Raw genomic sequence first — 20,438 nt, 5'->3', positions numbered from 1 at the left:
ATATATACATACGTATATATCTATATATATATAAAAATATATATGTATATGTATAAATATATATGTATAAATATATATATATATATATATATTTATACATATACATGTATATATTTATGTATAAATAAGTTTATGTATAGATATATATATATATATATATATGTATTTATTATTATACATCTGTATACATGTATAGAAATAGTGATAAATATGCATATATATGTATATATATTTATATATACATATATGTATACGTGTACGTACGCTTAAACGTTTGCATATGCATAAACATAAACAAAAGCATATACATATACATATACGTATTCATATTCGTATTCATACACATAGTTCTTCACATATACATATATGTCCTGCGCTGAATTATACTCGGACCAAATCACTACCCTTAGTTTTATCTTTAACCCTGGTAGGTGTGTTGTTGTCTGGTGATGTTGCACTCGATTTCTGTCGAGTTGGGGGGATTTTGATATTCGATGTCCAGCTTAGGGGATTTCTTCATGGTTCCCATATTTTTGACTGCCTTTGGCTGCTGTAGTGTAGACAGCGGGGTTGACAATCTACTGGCGACGTAATTAATCTACTGACTACTTATGTGAACATGTGTGCTATAGATTATATATTAGGATACATGGTTGTAAAAGCTTGAGATTGAGTACTATGTGTGTCGTATATTGCACATGTGTAATATTTGAAGACATTTTCGGCATTACGTTCCGTTGTGTGAAGGCGCACTCTTATCTATTATCCGGCAGTAACGAAGCAAAATATCTCTTGCAGCGCACACTCCATACATTCTTCCGATAGGATGGTGAGCATCTCGCCAACCGTTGTCACATTGCAACAATGGTATATTCCATCTGCCTCAGTTATTGAATGTAGAGGTGCGATTTAGGTAGTCAGCTGTGTCTACGTGTCACCCACTGAAGCAACACATCGGGTTAACTGTACGCCCAATAGAGATCGTTCATTCCGCACTAACAAGTCTGTGCACACATGCGATAGAGTGCGGCACTAACGAGGGTTATACTCGATGCAGATGCTGTGCCTAAGTCAGATGCCGAGAAGCAGATTTACGATCAAGTGGAGGGGCTTTTGCAAGAGAGGGAATTGGTATGTTCTTGCACTTCGTGCACTTCAAAATGTGTATCCATGTATTTCCGATTCCGAATTATTAAATCGGTGGTCTGAAACTGCAACGTTTTTATCAAATAGGGTCTGCCAACGAACCATGCATCCGGCAAAAACAATCTATTTCTGTTTTTCAAACATTGCTGTGATCAGGTGACCAAGGCCAATTAAATATCTGTCGATCGGTGTGAATTATATGCACTATCCTGATAGTGCACACTCAGCGTGTTGCAGCGGTTAGTCATCTGTATTCGGTAAACGCTTACGCCGTGTATTCGCATGCGCTATTCAGATCAAACAATTGATGGACAACTATGAAGGGGCAGCTGAATATATTCGACAGGCGATAGAAGACCCGGCGTTCGAGGCACAGGCTTGGGAGAAAGTAAGTACTTTACTTACCCGTACAAATTATACGATTTGCCGAGAGAGTTCACAGCACGATATAATGTGTGGGAGTTATGCTCGTGCTCTATTAAGTACAATCTTAACAGTGCTAACCATACTCTTAACCGTACTATTCATACGGCAATCTTAACAGTGCTATTCATACGACCTTCTTAACAGTGCTATCTATACGATAACCTTGACAGTGGAATTCGTACCCTTAGCAGAACTATTCATACGACAAATCTTAATAGTGCTTTCCATACCTTTAACAGTGCTATTCAATGACAATCCTATTAGTGCTATCCATACGACAACCTTGACAGTGCTATTCATACCCTTATCAGGACAATTCATACGACAATCTTAACAGTGCTATTCATACGACAACCTTGACAGTGCTATTCATACCCTTGTTTTATGATGTATTGAAATCCATTATGAAACGTATTTTCCGCACTTATAATGAACAATAGAGTTGTATACGGTACTGGGCCGTGTTAACCTCCACACAGCAGACAGTAGTTTCTACTGTGCATGTGCGTGTGCGCATGGCTACTATTCCGTGCCCTAATCCTATAACGTGCAGTCGTTAGCGTTTGCTGTGCTGCACAGACATTAAGATGCCAATTCCAGTGCCCCTTCTTTCTTGCACAGATCATCCCGCTCTGTCATAAGCTCCATGACGTATACGCCTTCTCCTTAAAGGTCGCTGAGGTATGTGGTGAATGGTATATCTACTCCCTCTCCCACCGCTCGCAATCGCTTGGTTGATTTCAAGCCGTTGATAAAACCTCTCATGGACGAACATACTCAAAAGTTTCCATATAACACATTTGAGGAACCCAAAGACTCATGTTTACTGTCTCTGATCCCGTACACAATTAGGCGTGGCCGTTGCTGATTCAATATTTAATATCGCTTGATGAAGCGGACATGGAGGTTGTACTCGATGAGAACCAAGCACTAGCGAAACAACTGGGTCGTATCATGGACTTTGTGCTTTCGGTCGATGAAATCAAAATGAACAACCCGTCGTTTCAGAACGATCTGAGCTACTACCGCCGCACAGTGAACAAAAACAAAGGCAATATGGTACGTGTTTATTACAAAGAATTCAGGAGTCAAACCCTGATAGTTCATGGTACCGTACTATGCGCGCAGTGGTTCAATTCTTCCCTGCATGGCAAGCCGTGGTCCGTGATAGCGAGCAACATCTGTCAGTACATCTAACATAACTTCTAGATCGTGTCATTGGGATGCGCGTATTGCGATACAGCGTGCTGCTATACCAGTGGACCCCGAGAGCTTCGATATATAATAACTCGACTAATGTCGTGAATTCTATCTACCGATGTATTTTCAGTGTGAATTGGCCCTAAAGGACGATGTGGCAAACAAGATGTCGCTCTTCTATGCGTCTCCGACGCCATTTCTCCAGACGATCCAGAACGCCACCGCGAATCTGGGCAAAACCAAGCCAATGAACCGCATCACCGACTGCTTTGGGATCATCTCGTCTGTGTGCTTGAGCATGATTGAATCACCGTAAGTTGTCCGTACGTTAGTGCCTTTTGTATGCATGCGCTGCACATTATAGATGCGTATGGTGCATGGTGCTACATACATTGACAGCAGTTCGAGACTATTGCCAGCTGAAGACGCATGGCAAATGCTTTGATATCAACTCAGAATTGCTGCGCGTTTGCTGCGCGTTTGCTGCAGTTTACAGTGCATCATTGGCGTATGTATTGCAATATGTGTGCGTTCTTGTCACCGGTGGTGTACGGCTCTACGGAGGGAGAGAACAAAAGCAAGAATTAGAAAATCTAAAAATTGAGCAAAGTCTTTGGTTTGCATGAAGTGTTGAGCAAGATTAATGGCGCATATTGTTACGTACTCTGTGCAAAATTTATGCGTAGGCTGGGTACATACTTATTCATACCTAGTGAATGGGTAATTCATATATATGCATCCTATAAACATGCATGTGTATTCCAGATACATGCAGTGCGCATTCGATATTGCAAAGCCAGGGAATGAACGTGCTATTTGTTATGCAAGACGTGCGTTGTGTTTAGTATTTCCAATTTCTAAAATTTCGCTTCTCCTCTCCATCCGCAGAGAAAAAATCGAACGGCTAGAAAAGGAGCAAGGCATCTTACTGTGTTTACGGGTAATGGTGGGATCCATCATCGTCTACGACCATTCGCACGATCTGGGAGCTTTCGGTCGCAAATCCGACATTGACGTAAGTTCTCCGTGTGTTGTTGGAGTAAGCTCTCGCTCTCTACAATTGAATGAGCTCGTATACGAGGCGCGCATACTGTCACGTGCCTGCCCAATCTCCATCAGTCGATTGCACGTTGACATGTTTAAATTTTTGACCTTCATAAAGTTCTTTCGTACTGCTCATCTTGATGTGGCTGTTGTTTTCAGTTGTGTATGCGGTTGATATTCAAAGAAAAAAAACAGGGCGTTACGAGTTAAGGACTTGGTAGACTGTGAAATTGGAGTTCGTCCACTGTCCGAAGGACAAAAGGTTCTATATCAAACCGTGCAAAAGCCGCATCTAACACCAAACCTACGTATCCCACCTCCATGACACCCAGATCAAGTCCAGTGTACTATGCCTACAAAAATACAGTGAAATGACCGGCAATCTCGTGAACGCGCTCAAGTTCTCTACAAAACATTTGAGCGACGAGACTACACCTAAAGCAGTCCGCTCACTTCTTGGATGCTCATAGATACGACGCACTACTTAGAAAAATATGGCATCGATCGTCTTCGACTTCGAACTGGAAACAGTGTCACAAACTTGGAAAAGTGTTGTTGTACACACGACCTGATGAACTTGCGTGAAGCATAATTATGCGTGGCTCCATTTACACCGCGGTGCTTCGAGTAGCGGCGGTGTGCACAGTTCTAATATGAAGCAGCTTCGAAGAGTCATTAGCAATTGATACTCAGTTTGGTATGACAAGAAAGTCTCGTCCTCTGAAGAACTTGTCGTAGACAAAGCGATTTGAAATCTAATATGTATTTTGAAACAGATAGAATAGATACTACTACATACGATCATAAAAAGTCAGATTGATTTGTTTGTCCTCTTGAAGAATTTTGTCATAGCTATTAACGATATACAATCTCATATGTAAACAAGATAGAATAGAGAAGTACCACTACAAAGTTCAAACGATCATTTTTTAAAAAAGCATATTGATTTGTTTATCCATCTTTGAAACTCGAAACTCCCACTCATCACGGGTATCGTGCCATCCGCTCGCCAGATAAATGGCCTTTCGTATTTGTATGATAGTAGTAATTGGATGAACTCAGCCATTAAAAGACTATAAAAATAGCTGAAGTATGGCTTTCTTCATTCTTTGGCAATAGTCCCTTCTCTCAACTACTCAGTAGTAGAGAGAGGGAGAAAACAGACCCAGATCGTCTCTAAATATATAAGAAAGTTGAAGGAGAAAATAGACTCGTACTAAACTCTAGCTCTCTCTATAGCGAGAGAGGATCAATTCCATTTAAATTTTAAACACGTCCTGAATATCTACCCACTACTCTAGAGAGAGAGGGTGCACACTTTCGGGACTGTTTGTGGGGTTTTTTTACTAGCACAGTATGTATTCACTTTGAAGTTGAAGTGAAAAAATTGGAACGTACCAATAAATAAAAACAGTGCACAGACCACAGTGCACACTGCACAGTACAGTCAATCAGTCATACATACAGCAGTCAATCAGTCATACATACAGCAGTCAATCAGTCATACATACAGCAGTCAATCAGTCATACATACAGCAGTCAATCAGTCATACATACAGCAGTCAATCAGTCATACATACAGCAGTCAATCAGTCATACATACAGCAGTCAATCAGTCATACATACAGCAGTCAATCAGTCATACATACAGCAGCCAATCAGTCATACATACAGCAGCCAATCAGTCATACATACAGCAGTCAATCAGTCATACACTCAGCAACAAACACTCAACAGTCATTTTGTCATACATACATACAGCAGTGAATTAAGTCATACATCCAGTTAGTCAATCAGTCATACATAGTTACATACAGCAGTCCAATCTTTCATACACTGTATAGAACCACTACTGAGCACAATTAACACGAGGCCGCCTATTCTTAAGTCTGATTGGTAGTAAAATTTAATATTGTAAGTATGTGAAGTCATAACAGTTGTGAGAATAGAATGCTCTTTGTTTTGAGTACAGATGTACATACGTGCCTTTCTCACTAAAACACTACTGCAGAGAGTAAATAAAAGACGTGTCTCGAATTCTCGATCGCTTTCTAGTTTGATTCTAATTTGAATTTCTGTTGACGCAAAGTCACTACATACATAATCAGCTTTTTTTTCCAAAACAAATAGATAGTTTTTTTTGAATTTTGAGCCAGCTTGTTGCCGTTGAAGACGACTAAAGTGTAAACAGTAAATTCAACCACTATTTAAAAAAAAAGGTCTATAGCTGGCGAGCTGAACACCTGCGGGAGGCCTGGGCCCTGGGGGCCATGGGGCTGGTCAGTGGTCAGTGGACACTGCCTCACGGGTGTCTTGGACATTATTGCCCTGGAGTGGGCGACTGGCGACAGAGGTGAGTGCACTGCCGGGTGCCCTCTTCTCTCTTGTTGTGTGTCTGTCATGTAATTTCTGGATGGTCGACGACAACGTCACTGTCACAACGACAGGCAGGACTCAATGAGGCAACAACTCTGTTTTTATTTTTATTTTTTGCAATTACTATTAAAAAAAAGGTGCTTTTTCTTGCTGTGTTTCAGAAATTCAGAAATTCAGCGTTTGTATCACTTTGTTGGAAACGAAGAACCTATTGTTTTTAAAAAAAAAAAAAGCTCTTTATGTTTCCAGAAACAAAAAGTAAGATATTTAGCTCGGAGCTTACTTTTGGATGTTTAATTGTTTATCCACAGACCTATCAGTATCTAGTTCGCTTATATCATGTAATAGTTCAGAGATGAGAGTGAAAACGTGAACAAGCCGCTCTGTTTTACTTTTTGACGGTTATAAATAAAATCTGGGGCAAAGTTAGTCTGTTACAAATAGAGTTGTAAATGTAGAAGTGTAGACTGTAGCGCAGTGTTGTGTTGTGTGTAGACTTTCAAAAAAGAGTGTAGAACTGTGGAGTGCAGAGTTGTAACCTGTGCCCTGTTTTAGTGCTAAAAGTGTATTTAGACTGTAGCGCTAAGCTCAATAAGTTATAGGGGTACGTTAACTTTTTTGATTTTTAAAAGTTATAACTTTTATTTAGGACAAATCAACTACAAAGTTATTTTGGAAACTGCACTCAATAAGCTGTCCGATCGTTGAAAATTTTAGGCCACGAAAATGATAATAGGCAATCAAAAGAGATTGAGCGTTTCAGTTGTGACGACTGTCACCTGAGTGACCTGAAAAATGCACCTATCATATATAGAAGTGTACTATCGAGATATAAAAGTTACAACTTTAATGTTTATTCGAGGCATAATAAAAGTTACAACTTTTAACGCATTGAACTTAGCTGTAGCGTGTAGAACTGTAGACTGTAGACTGTAGAGTGTAGACACTCTACTCTACTCTAGTATGTAGTAGTAGACAACACTGTAGTGTAGAGTGTAGACTGTAGAGTGTAGACTGTACTGTAGAGTGTAGACTGTAGAGTGTAGACTAGAGTGTAGACTGTAGAGTGTAGACTAGAGTGTAGACTGTAGAGTGTAGATTAGAGTGTAGACTGTAGAGTTTTAGGTAGAGTGTAGTCACTGTAGACTGTTGAGTGTAGACTGTAGAGTTTTAGGTAGAGTGGTAGTCACTGTAGACTGTAGAGTTTTAGGTAGAGTGTAGTCACTGTAGACTGTAGACTGTAGACTGTAGACTACAGAGACTCAGACTATGAAAGGGTGTACACTGTACTGTGGACTGTTGTGGACTTGCTGTACAGTTGTCGCAAGACTCATGTCACATGTGGACTTGGGTCTTGGACATGGAGCTGCATGCCGTTCGCAACTTCGCACATGAAGAAATAAAAATATTTGCAAAAAGTGTTAGCCAATAATTTGCGAGTACTTTATTAGAAAAGTAGCCGTCTGTCAGGAATCCCAGACTTCCAGAGTCCCAATTCGCGTTTGTTTCGATCATGCGCACTTCTAAAACTAAAAAGCACTTTTTTATAGTCTTTTTTTTATAAAAACAATACAAATAGAATCATAAAATATATTATATATGCCCGCTTCTAAAACACATGTATTTAATATATATGTATATAAATACACGAGCATCTTTCATATAAAATGTCAAAGAATATAAGTATAGAACAATGACTACAACTGTAAGAACTCTCTATAAGCAGATTATTGCTTACACAGAGCAAACCAGAATCTACTCGAATGCTGTAACGCAAAAGGTTTCTAACGGTGCGACGCTCCGGGAAACGATTGTGCGAGACGCACTTTTGTTCTCAATGCGGAGTGTTCGTTTGTTTGCAAATCAGGTTGGTATTGAGAAGTACATAGAGGATGCTATACATAGATTGGAGTCAGCGGGAGTGCTGCAGGCTCTCAATAACGAAGAAAGAGCGATAATTGTTGCCAAGTCTGAAGATGAGACAATTGCGACCCACAATTTGGCATTCGACGGCGTCACAGAAGTTGAGTTTAGCAAGGAATCCTTAGCGTCTGATGTAGTCACCGAGCCTGAAGTAGTGCCTGCGCTTGAAATATTATTTGTACAAGAAGATAACAAGGACAGTGACATAATTGACACTGTGATAGTAGCAAATTCAATGATAGAGAATGTTGCGAGTGCAAGGGGTGTCGTGTCTTTACCTGAAGCGGTGAAAGAAAGTATAGAAGCTAAGCAACCTGAACGCATCAAAATTCTGGTCACGCCACCCATTTCTGCTACTACGCCTAAGTTTCCGAGGAAGTTAAGAAGTCCCTCAATAATGAAAAAATTGGTGAAGAGCGTCAGTAGACCAGCAATCAAGGCTGAAAGTGCTGATACTCACAGTCTCATCAGTGTCTCTAAAAGCCATAAGGAAGGATTAAGGTCGAAGATCAGAGGCTTGTTTGGCCGTCACTAAATCGAACCTTATGGATCCATTTTTTCGCCAACAGCAGCTTTCACAATATATTACAATATAGAAGGAATCTTATGAACACAACATAAATTAAGAACCGCGCAATACGATTCACGGTATGCACACGATGTACATACTAGGTGTGCCAAGTTCTTACCAGAAATAATTAGAGAGCTACAAAAAAAAAAGTGAATAAAAAGCATGCAGCCTACAAAAGCCTCAGCAGCCTGCAGCCTGCACGGACTTCACAAGCCGTGTAGAAGTCGAAACATGGGAAGCAGGATATCCGAAGCATGTTTTTGGCTTTTTTTAAACCCTACCAAAACTCTACTAGTAATGATGCCAACCAAACCCAGAATACTCTAATAGCCAACCAAACCTAGAATACTATAATATCTCACCAAAACCCTAAGCCAACCAAAACTGAAATATTGAATTTTTACAAAGAGAAAGTTGTCGAAACAAAGGGTGACCACTGACCACGGCTGTAAACGACTAGTACAGTATTTAAATAGTTAGAAAGTACATATTTGTTTAAAAAATAATGAAGCACTGAAGTAATACTGTGCTATCATGTATGTATGAGGATATCATCCCACTACAGACACTCAAAGTTGCAGATAAATAGCACTTCACACACTATCGCTGAAGAAAACTTCTGCTAACAACCCAGATCCTGAGGCCACCTACTGCGGAAAGTCTACAGGCAGCATGTCTACAAGGACAGATCTTACCCCGTCCCAACAGGATCTGTCATACTACGAACAAGCTTTATCGCTCGTGGAGCAAGCACGATCATATGTCGAAGGCGTCATGAAATCCCGCGCCGAAGGGGCAACACTCAGAGAAACTGTCGTTAGAGATGCGCTCGAACAAGTGCTCACGATGGTGCATACAGTCGCCGAGAAGGTGGGCGGACAGCAACAGATTGAGCATGCAGTGGCAATTCTAGAAGCCAGGGGCGCCTTTGGTGTGCTCACTGAGGAAGAGAAAGCCTTAGTCATGAAATCTCTCGACCCAGACCACCACCGTGGCAGAGAAGATACCTCTGTGCCAGAAACCGTACCAGATACGTTGAAGAGTGCGGTTAAGGTTGCCAAGGTAATGCGTGCTAACGGAGAGATCCCCGCGAAGAGCGCGGACAAAGAACTGAAAGGCGATATAGTGGTGGAGAAAGTGTGCGATAGACTGGAGAATGGGGAGAAATTCAATGCTGTGGAGGTGGTGTCCCGCGAAATGGCCGAGCCTATTGAAGACAGGCACAAGAAGTCGTCCAAGAAGGCTAAGCAGAAAGAGCTAGAGCAACACGTCAAGAAGGTTGACAATGGCGAGGCAGTTCCCTCGATTGTACTGTCGCCACCCCCAGCTGCTGCCAGTTCATCCCCAGAAGTCGAGCGAGAGAGTGTTGTTCCCAAGGGTGGTGCACCTATTCAGTTGGAGAACAAAAAGCTCAAGGACCCTGTGACAGTTCCTAAAGCTAGCGATCCATCTACTTTCTCGAACATCGAGGCCAAGTACGATGTGCAGGCTGTCAATCCCGATACAGTTCACATCAAGCCCAATATGAATCGACAGACAAGTACAGAGTCTACCGGCAGTCAAGGCCGATCAGGTGATAGAGCCAACTCCTCAGGAAATACATCTTCTCGCAGCCCAAGCCCACGGAGGGGATTGAGGGAGAAGGTCAAGGGTATATTCCACAAGTCCAAGTAAGGTATTCCAAGACTAGAGGGCATATACCTCTATGTCGAGCGCAGTACAGCTGAGTCCTGAGAGTTTAACATTGGATAGGTTGTACTCGCTTATCGCACTTTCAAAGTCGCCCACGAACCTACGGAAGCAGGCCATCTCCACTTGTTTCGACTAGCATGTGCGTACATTATCGCGTCATACGAAGCGGCTATATTTAGTATCTACAATATATATAAAACAAATCACCAAACATGTATTTCGAATTGCAACTTCATTCACCTGTATAGGGTATACATATTTACTTGACCATACTGCGAATAGTCCTGGGTTTTCCCGCTGCATATATGCTATCACGGGTTGTCATCCTCTACTATATCATTGTCCGCTACGTCGTCGTCATCAGAGTCTATGGGCCTGAGATAATTCATCAAGAATACGAGTGTGTATCAATTCGGGTGAGTGGTGGCGTACATGCAGCTCACTCTGCGTTGCGCATCGATTGACGGCGTTACTGACCACAAGTTTCTAGACTTCTCGTGAGAGACAAGCAGGTATACGCCAGATAGAAGAACATGTATTCGAAATGACAATTATGTGCAGGCGTAATGCATATCTCGAAGGGAATTTTAGACACGGCATTAGAGCTAAAGTTGAGAATAAAACGAATGGCGGATAGATGATCAATGATTATTCTATGTATGCAGACTTGCAAAAGTTCCAAGTGATGGGTTGTGGATTATAACGACACAGGAAAAAGTCAGCTGCGAGCGCTGCGAATTTGAGAATCTCTACTCTACGTTGGAGTTATATTTGTGATGCCCAAGCTGATCATTCGCATTGCAATTCCTATCTCACGGAGACCAACAAAATAGGCAACAGTGATACAGGTAAGCATGCGCAAATGATCGTGAATAGCTTCGAGCGTACCCAGTGAAGTCCTGTATAGTCTGACCGATTTCAATATGCATCTCTAACCACTCATCTTTAATCGTTAGCTTTGGAATTCGGACTGGATCTGAATGGCGACATACATTCAACTATAGAGCATGTGGACATTCATATACTTCGACTCATCCACACACTACACACTTGCTTACCTGCTTGCGCTCTGAGGGTCCAGGTCTCGGGCCCATCGCAGGTACATAGCCGCGCTGCAGTAAAGATGATTTACATGGAATATTGTAAGGATTAGTTTCTCTTGTGTATGATATAGACAACAATTTTCATATGCAGCTTATAAATACTGAAAATTAATTAAGTTTCGCCTTCAAGTTAAAGTCAGAATGCATAATCAAATATACGTACATGGAAACCAACGCGAATAACATACTCATTGGTGCGTTCCAGTTCTCTGTAAATCTTGCTGATGAGATAGTAGATCTTGGCTTCCCCAGGTGCGACGTCCATCAGGTCCAGCAGCAGCACCAGTGCCTCCTAAACGTATATGAAGTTTAGCAACACATGAGGGGTATATTCAAAATGCTAATACTCTGGCGGCTGTACACCCCTGTCAAAATGTGACATAAGAAACTGGAGAAAGTAGCAGCAGTGCTGAGAACGTGACTATATCTTCGAGTGATGGTGAATCGAAGAAGCCGTGCCCATACACTCAGGCAATACTTTCACGCGTTATGTACCGTGATCATACAGACTCATATCTTTAGCCATGTTTTGGTCACGTACAGACTCATATCTTTAGCCATGCCTTGGTCACGTACAGACTCATATCTTTAGCCATGTTTTGGTCACGTACAGACTCATATCTTTAGCCCTGTTTTGGCCACGTACAGACTCATATCTTTAGCCCTGTTTTGGTCACGTACAGACTCATATCTTTAGCCCTGTTTTGGTCACGTACAGACTCATATATCTTTAAACCATGCCTTGGTCACCTGTGTGACCCAACATTCACTTCGTACTTTGTACCTCTCTTAAAAAAAAATTATGTTGCAAAGGTATCCCTGCAAAAGTACTGGCGTCTATTGGGGTGCACCACCATACCTCACATCTCCCCAGGAAGTTGAGCACTTTGCCCTTGTAGTATGTCGCCACCGCGTTCTTGGGATCTATGTTGAGTGCCAGGTCGAAATGGTTTAGCGCTACTACATACTGCTTCTGTGCTAAATATACCTGTGAGAATTGGGGGCATGTTCACTGATTAGTGCTTGATACAGTCGCGCAGCGCGCCTATCCCGTGCACATGGTATTGGTTGTTTTCGGGTCGTTTTTTTTTGCTTGGAGACCAAAGGCTCCTATTGTCAATAACCAAGCTTGGAGCCAGCACACACGAACGCTCAAGCATAAGCATCATTTCGTACTTGATCCGGTTTGGCGTTAAGCTAGCCAGGCACTCAGCGCAACACCTTTGATCGTAACAACTGTTCTCAACCAGGTCTCGAATTTCGCTTAAACACGCGTAGCAACGTGTGATTCGATTGAGGATCATCAGCCAATCGCGATATATGGGTACCATGGTGCGGGTGTGTTCCATGTTTTCAAATGTGGTGTCGATACAGAGAAGCAATGACAATCAGCCACGCACATCTACACTACCGAACACGCGCGTAACACATTGAGGCATAAGTACAGACACACTACGCTGATAGCCGAAGAAAGTAGTTCGGTAGCTCTGTGAGACTATTGCCAGTACGTCCTGCACGCCATTAAGAGCGACGCCAGATACAACGACACGGGTGAGGTTATAGGTGTAGACTATGTACCGTAAACTTGATAGGCAGTGAGCGTCACGCAACATACATTGCCCAGGTTGCATGCGATGATGCTGCTGTTGGCATTGAGCTCGTGTGCTTTTACGAAGCATGAGGTGGCTCGGGCGTAGGACTCTTCGCGCAGGAAGGTCTGTCCCAGCGCGTTCCAGACATTATAGTACCTGTGGAGTGAGTGATAGTTTCATAACTAGTGATTACGTGAATCTATATAGACATACGCTTGCAATATACGCCATACGCTGATCGTGTCTAGCTCCTTGGTGATCTACGAGCATGCGTGTACCTACGCATCATCTATGCATCATGCACAGAATATCTATCGATGATATGGTCGCCCGCCATTAAGCGATTGTTAGCGGTATTGCAGCCAGACAGTCTACACTGCTTGCTCTACATCGTGAATCACACACACATTAGTGCTGCGCAAATCGATCGACAACATAGAGGCACAGCGGATACTAAACTATTTAAGTAATGCTGATGAAATGTGATGAGGATCACCCCGTGGTATACACGCTCGAGCGACACTGTGGCAGAATCAAGCTAATTGCCAAGCAAAAGTTCACACAATAAACGTTTCGTTATGCTTTTGAAATGAACGCTCGCATGACATATTTCTGCTACAGGCAACACGCAGGCATGCTTCCATCTGGTGTGTGCACTGCTATTGCGTGCGTATGCGATACCTTCGTGTTGATATTAAAGCCCGTGCGAACAAACAACAATGTACTCTGGAGCCTCACTTTGCCGAGTATATACTGGGCTGAAGTGTTCGCAGTGTACATACCTTGGACTGATCCTGGCCGCTTTCAAATAGCATGCCTTCGCCTTATCAAAAGCATCAATAGCCTCGTACTCCATACCGAGCAAGGTGTAGGCATACATATAGTGTGGGTCCAATTGTATCGCCCGCTCGAAGAAGACTTGAGCCGATTCATGGTCTTTCTGTAGTGAGAAGGCGTTCCCAACAACGCACCATGCAATTGCGCTGTGTTTGTTGTCTGCCGTCAGTTGGTGACTGAGACCACTCAGTTCCTATATAAGCAGAGATGATCGAGGGTATGTGAGTCTTGATACGTGCTGAATGCCCAGCAAACACAAAATCTGATTTGTACGCCTTTCGTAGTATAGAATACACTACTGCATACACGTCTATGGTACATGTCACCTTCATGTATATGGTACAATCTTACTTACATGTGTTTGGTACAAGTCTACATACATGTATATGATACAATGATAAAATAATACAATGATATATATATATATATATATATACATGTTTGTGTGTGTAGTATTGCATTTCTATTAATGGAATTGTGGACACAAATCGACATCTAGTTCTTTGCGGTACGACACGGTGTTCTTTTCGGCCTCATCTGACACTTTTACAGGCGTATCCATCTGTTAGTTCATATGTATATAGATGTTTACAATTCATGTGCACTAACAACATACATACACATAGTATATATTCAAACTTGCATATATCTGACATATCTTTGTAGAACCAGAAGTTGTGTATTCTTTTGATGTGTTTGCAGTTTCGACAAAATTTAGGCACGTGGGTAGTATGTGCACTTGGATGAAAGTGTATGTGCATAGATAAACAATTCAATGGCTATTTGCATGTGTAACTAACTTTAAACCGACACAACTACCCATTTAGATTTTTTCTGGGTATAATTTATGCCGAAAACTATCCAATGCACGAATCCACTGCAAGCCCCCTATGCCAGTACTTGAAACGAACTCGATAATCCTATATTGGCGTAGTTGCGAGATCTACTGCACACTGCTTGTTGATTGTGTGCGATTCTCTTCATGACTGGATTCCAACTTCCCCCAAATTTCCTAAATTAGTAATTTCACTCCACTTTCCAACTGAACTACTATCTGGCTTCGTCCCAAACACAAATTGTCATAAGACATACCTTGGTGGCTCTCAATTGCCACAGAACGGTCGAGTACAGATCCATGCCGTCATGAACATACGGTGCAAGCCTGCGAGCATATTCGTATGTTTGGCCAGACACGACGTATTCACCTCTCTCGTAGTAGCACTTAGCTATTAACCTCTGTACCCAGGCCGTGTTGACTTGTATCTTTGGTAAGGACCTCAAGATGACTATGCCTTCTTTACAGGAACATTTGCTTACTTGAGAGTATCTATGTTATAAGGAGAAGTAGGCATACATTATAAGGAGAAGTAGGCATACGGTATAAGGAGAAGTAAGAATACATTATAAGGAGAAGTAGGCATACGTTATAAGGAGAAGTAGGCATACGTTATAAGGGGAAGGAGGCATACGTATGCATTTGTACGCTTAAAGGTTTCATCGGCGCTTCACGCAAGCGAGCCAATTGAGACAGCCTCATTATTTCTATAAATGGATTTTTCATCTAAGGCTGTACCTTGTGTACGGCATTCGAAAGAAAACATATCGCTTGCCCATATGTGAACGCGATAACCACCATACCACAGACAGGCACGGAAGATACATCAGTCGATTGATACAACCAACATCGCACCAGAAAATATAGACCGCGTAACGGGATACAGATATACCCTCTGTTTTAACCAACTATTCAATAAATCATACTAACAATATAGGCGATCTACCACCACTCTACAAAACCACACATACACAATCAATCGCACGACCAATCACGAATGCACGGGAAAAATTGGTGCACATACCCGTCCGCCAGTGTTCTGAAAATCTTCATAATATAGCTTATTGATTTAGAGGTTGCGTTGTCGCCGGTGAACGGTGCGCCCTAGGAGTGTTAGTAGAACAAATAAATACAATAGTATATCAGTCAGGAAATCAGAATACATTTGTTTTGGTCAAAATACTTACAAAACACAGATCGGTGAAAGCTCGAACAAACATGACACTACGCGTACGAGATTTCCACTAGAAAGTATGTCTGAATATACGAGAAAGAGAGAGGCATCTGCAGAAAGAGCATGACGCATAGCAATCACAATCTATTTAACCAATAATGGGATCACAGATGCACGCGATTCAGAGGTGACTGCGCATTGTATATGCATTGTGCTGTACTGACAGCGTGTCCACTCACGAGCAAACACTGTCTATGCAGGCGAATCAGAACTGCGCGCATGCTACACAGGGCTAAAAAATACGGTGGACAGCAGTAAGCTGTACTTTTTATCTCACATCAAGCGGCGCTCCCCAATATGCGGTTCGTTATGTAAATATGTGGACAAAGTATACGGTAGGCAGGTTTACCTTCCGGGAGCTTCGTTGACAACTTCGGTCGTTGCGGAATAAGTTCTCGGCTGCGTTGTTAGCTGAGGTGTGTACATTCGGAGGGGTTGTGTATATATTGCTTGGTGTTGTATTGATGCTGGCTGTTGTCTTGCTCGTCCTGTCACGGGGTGTATGATATTGAAAAGGCTGCGTATGAATCATCTGGGAAATGAAAAAATTATGACGCACGGATAGCCGAAGGATCGAGGACAGTCACTAGGCAAGAAAGTGCATCACATGTATTAGTATAAAGAAAATATAGACCAATGTACAAAGGCAGCAGCAAGCACACATGACAGACAACCAGATGCACATCGGATATTCACAGAGTCACGCATTAACGAGTCATCAAATCGTTCGACGCATCATATATAAAATGAGCACAAGCGACAACTACAGTATCATGACTCTCGTAGATACTTACAGCGGAGCCCTTGCTTTGGGCGCAGGCTCGTCAGTTTTTAACCTCTTCGCGTAGTAATGTTGTGCCGCAGAGTCCGAAAACTTTCCTTCAATACATTGCCACGCACCCAGATCTGCGAGTCTTTCGCAGCACTGCAACCATTGAATGAATACGGCAATAATGAGTATGAAACCGGCAGTAAACTACCTCCAAGTTGGCTTTGCATCGAAAACACATTTAACAAAGCAAGTACATTAAGCATCCTAGAGATCTCATAAGGGAAGCTTATAATGAGTCATTCTTATCATTTGTATGCAACGTGTGACGCTCAGGGGGCGGTCGCCACTAAGGACGGCCCGTTATGCAAAGTCGGACTCAAAAGGTCCAAACCCAGCTTCAGTAGTCTGATACCACAAGCTTGACACCGATTTGGTTGTCACCAACCACACTGGAGCCATCTTATACCACGACACACTGCACTTTACCTTCCACATATAAGGATTAAATTCCAAGGCCTCTGAGTACGCCTTGATGGCCTTCTGCACCCGATTTGTTCGATTAGTCACTTCGCCCAGCAACCACAACACCTCCGATTTGGGGACAACAGGTGCACCAGCAGTGTCGTTAATAGATCCTTCGGGTTCGTTCAGCAAGGCGAGCACACAGAGCAGTTTCTCCTCCGCCTCGTGCCATTTGTCCATGTCCCAGCAGACTCTGGCTTTGAGCCAAAGACCATTCACTGGGTGCACACAGATCCAGTACGTAGTAGGTGAAGTTGGTACAGACCATGTATCCAGAAGGTGTCATTTACGCATTTATAGTCCTCGACCAGATAATAATTCAAGGCAGATACGATGTACTTTTATATGGAATACAATCCGGATATTGAGAGAAAGTGTCATTTTCGACTGCGGCACAACTATTGACATGTGAATGGCCGAAGAACACAGGTTAGCATCAGGGACTGCTTATATCAATCATATTGCATGAGCACCGGGTAACCTTTGCATACTTCGGGAGACTTGTATGTTCCAAACATATGAGCGAGAGGAGCACTTGGGTATGCGCGATTGACCTACAGTATAGTGAGACATGTAGTCTACGTCGCACACACGCGCAAGGCAATATACACGTGATCTCAAAGCTCATCACACAACTAAACACATAGCCAGATAATAATAAGTGAATAACATACCTGTTTGTGGTTCGGGGTTGTCTAATACACCGTAGGCGGCCGTCAGATTGCGGTTGAGAAAGTGGCACTTGGCTAACAGGCACCGTGTTTGTTCACTATCCTGCTCGGCTAGTGACCTTTCGCAAAGGAAGATGGCATTCTCGTAGTTGTATGCGTCGAGTGAGCTTTGTGCCGCATTCTTCAGCTGTGTCGCCGTCACCTATTGGTTATGGATATTATGTTCCAATCGTAGAGGGGTGAGTCAGGGCTTGTGTACCTTGTGAAGATCGCCTACATTACATACTTCCTGAAAAACAACCATATCCACCAGGCCCTAGCTGTCTAAAGTTCAACTGATAACGCCGTTTCGCAACTCTACTTCGAACAATGTGCCATGTAAGCAATGTCCTGATGGGCTGATAGCTCGAGAGACATCACAGCCATTAAATGGCCAGTGTTGATCATGCTGATAGGTATATTCCTCTTTCGGGTGGTGGTCAATACTTTCCACATATGCACACCGTGCACCTGGTCAAAATGATACTGTTGCAGTTGAAAAATAAATTATCTTACTATTATCTTGTAGTTGCCCAATCCGTGCCCAGTTATAATATGTACCTGAAAGAACCTTTGTTCAATATTCGCGCTTCACATGTGGATTTTATCCTAATATCGAGCAGCAAGATTACAGCATACTATACGAAGACAATTCTAGCTTGAGCGTCGCCCGATGCATAACTCGCGTTGACAACAGAAAAAAACGTACTTAGGAAAAGCTCATGCCACAGAATAATCTACTCGTGTATGACGGGACTTCCGTTTCTCACTTCCCAAAGCATATATTCCATAATCATCAGTGAACGAACTCAAACAGACAGTGGAACAGCTGTTCAAGGCGAGGACTTAATCGATTTTGACAGTTGGTAACCGAGTGTGAGTATAATCACAGGTGCAACGACAACAAGCAATCAACCACCATACCCCCAATAGGCATACATACAATGGCTACACAATAAGAGCGACCAAGCGGCGTAATCCAGTGCATGTCTTATAAAGTATGGGATATCATCGCAAACCAACTAAGTAGATAGACGCGTGCAGCTAGCGCAAAGATCCTATGCGTGAAAGGTCTGCGAGTAGCAATGACTATACAAGAGATGCAAACCATGAATGTGCGTGATATAGAATCGCTCAGTATGAAGCACTCTGTAGTATATAACAATAGAAGAAGAAAAAATAAAACTCTTGATACATGCAGATGAATGGATAGTATCCGAAGGAGAAACTCAGATATGAGTTTTGCTTAGCAGCAGAATATATAGTTTGTATACAGACTAGAGAGATTGGTAGCGAAAAAGTGGTCAGAACCGATACTTCGAACAACTCGACTGGTACGTATTCGCTAGTTTGGGCGACCACTGTGCATCAAAGCTATTCACGATTGAGGCGATTGCGCAAGTCCACGCGCTAAATCCTCAGAGTACAGCGAGACAGTGGTTAGGAACTGAGAGTATAGTACTGTATGCAGGATAACTCATAGAGTAATCCGGCTGTGAAGCCCATAAAGGCTTGAATATAGACATATACGATCCGTACAACGGAAATTAAAGTAGAACAACGGCAACAACTGCTACAATATACGAGAGGGACACTCACCTGGGAGTCGTGATTGCCGAACATGACGACGGCGATCGAATCATTTGCTTATTTCTATTATACGACACTCGCAGTGCTGGTGTGCTTGAGATATGTAGAAAGCCGTCTAGTGATTGGGTAGATGGACTACCTACCTCTGATTTCCACTCGCAAGTGCTCGGAACTACTTTTCAGTAAAGGTGATGTTTTATAGAGCGACGGTGTGCAAAACTCTTGTGTCTCAAAGTCAATAGACACCGTCCATCCCGACGTATAGCCTTATTTCAGAGTGGTATTGGATATGCAATTGTGTATAATACCATGTACTAAGTACGCCATTAATAGCTACTACTTTATGAAACTTCATGAGACTATGTAAATAACTAAAATATGTAATAAAATATAAGGATGTAACTTATCGATATCTCCGATGCCGCCAAAATAAACCAAAAACAGGTAGTACATATTGTAATACCTGTGTCCGGCGAATTGTACAGCAATCCCAAAAAATTAGTCGAAGCGATTCCTGATTTTGAGCGATTGAATTTTTATTCAAATTGAACTATATTTCTGATTGACCTAAAAAAAAAAATTTGGATCTGAAAAATAGTATTTATTTGGATCTGTTGCCGTGAGCACTGAACCCCTGACAGGGACTATATTTATAGACATATTTGGGAGTGAAAGTGGGTCACGGGGAATATGAACGACCCAATTTGAAGGGGATTTAGTTCCACGCGACATGGGTACTGACACTGTAAACAAAATTTCTGAGTGCGCCCCTGTAAACACACCCTTTTGTACTCGCTATGAGAGAATAGTAGAAACCACTTTATTGCATATATTTCTAATAAATACTACTACTACTATCTATCTA

The 20,438-nt window shown here is 42.3% G+C and overlaps 4 protein-coding genes across 5 annotated transcripts; 3 read left to right on the top strand and 1 right to left on the bottom strand.

The window, feature by feature from the left end:
* Window positions 1–1,025: 1,025 nt before the first annotated feature.
* SARC_03361 (hypothetical protein) lies at window positions 1,026–4,631 on the top strand (the record flags this gene model as incomplete). The annotated part of the gene is made up of 7 exons (XM_014302861.1): window positions 1,026–1,131; window positions 1,442–1,534; window positions 2,194–2,253; window positions 2,425–2,631; window positions 2,903–3,084; window positions 3,661–3,787; window positions 4,149–4,631. Coding segments are annotated over 7 exons (913 nt in total), but the record flags the coding sequence as incomplete, so codon positions are not given.
* Window positions 4,632–7,838: 3,207 nt separating this feature from the next.
* SARC_03360 (hypothetical protein) lies at window positions 7,839–8,866 on the top strand. Its single transcript, XM_014302860.1, has one exon. The coding sequence runs from the start codon at window positions 7,886–7,888 to the stop codon at window positions 8,648–8,650; it is 765 nt and encodes a 254-aa protein (XP_014158335.1). The 5' UTR covers window positions 7,839–7,885; the 3' UTR covers window positions 8,651–8,866.
* Window positions 8,867–9,185: 319 nt separating this feature from the next.
* SARC_03359 (hypothetical protein) lies at window positions 9,186–10,586 on the top strand. Its single transcript, XM_014302859.1, has one exon. The coding sequence runs from the start codon at window positions 9,359–9,361 to the stop codon at window positions 10,358–10,360; it is 1,002 nt and encodes a 333-aa protein (XP_014158334.1). The 5' UTR covers window positions 9,186–9,358; the 3' UTR covers window positions 10,361–10,586.
* Window positions 10,587–10,625: 39 nt separating this feature from the next.
* Window positions 10,626–19,905, bottom strand: SARC_03358. 2 transcript variants are annotated; one of them, XM_014302858.1, is made up of 13 exons: window positions 19,583–19,905; window positions 17,948–18,146; window positions 17,238–17,491; window positions 16,774–16,904; window positions 16,329–16,467; window positions 15,770–15,849; window positions 15,003–15,237; window positions 13,856–14,103; window positions 13,097–13,229; window positions 12,341–12,469; window positions 11,670–11,773; window positions 11,437–11,490; window positions 10,626–10,753 (listed from the first exon to the last, which is right to left on the bottom strand). In XM_014302858.1, exons 1-13 carry the CDS (start codon window positions 19,604–19,606, stop codon window positions 10,690–10,692), a joined length of 1,794 nt encoding a protein of 597 aa, XP_014158333.1. In that variant the 5' UTR covers window positions 19,607–19,905; the 3' UTR covers window positions 10,626–10,689. The 2 variants fall into 2 exon arrangements, with proteins under 2 accessions (XP_014158333.1, XP_014158332.1); XM_014302857.1 differs by having other exon boundaries at window positions 12,341–12,405.
* Between the last annotated feature and the right edge of the window lie 533 nt (window positions 19,906–20,438).

Source organism: Sphaeroforma arctica (assembly GCF_001186125.1).
Source record: "Sphaeroforma arctica JP610 unplaced genomic scaffold supercont1.169, whole genome shotgun sequence".
Classification (NCBI taxonomy): Eukaryota; class Ichthyosporea; order Ichthyophonida; genus Sphaeroforma; species Sphaeroforma arctica.
Note: the sequence above shows the minus strand (reverse complement) of the source record. Positions and strands in the feature narration are given on the sequence as shown.

Bases quoted from the DNA above. Each gene is read 5' to 3' on its own strand.
- SARC_03360 (XM_014302860.1), top strand. From the start codon at position 7,886: ATGACTACAACTGTAAGAACTCTCTATAAGCAGATTATTGCTTACACA.
- SARC_03359 (XM_014302859.1), top strand. From the start codon at position 9,359: ATGTCTACAAGGACAGATCTTACCCCGTCCCAACAGGATCTGTCATAC.
- SARC_03358 (XM_014302858.1), bottom strand. From the start codon at position 19,606: ATGTTCGGCAATCACGACTCCCAG. The intron at 13,230-13,855 runs GTATGTACACTG...CTCACTCCACAG, and splicing joins GCGGCCAGGATCAGTCCAAG to GTACTATAATGTCTGGAACG. The intron at 11,774-12,340 runs GTATGGTGGTGC...ATATACGTTTAG, and splicing joins ACTTCCTGGGGAGATGTGAG to GAGGCACTGGTGCTGCTGCT.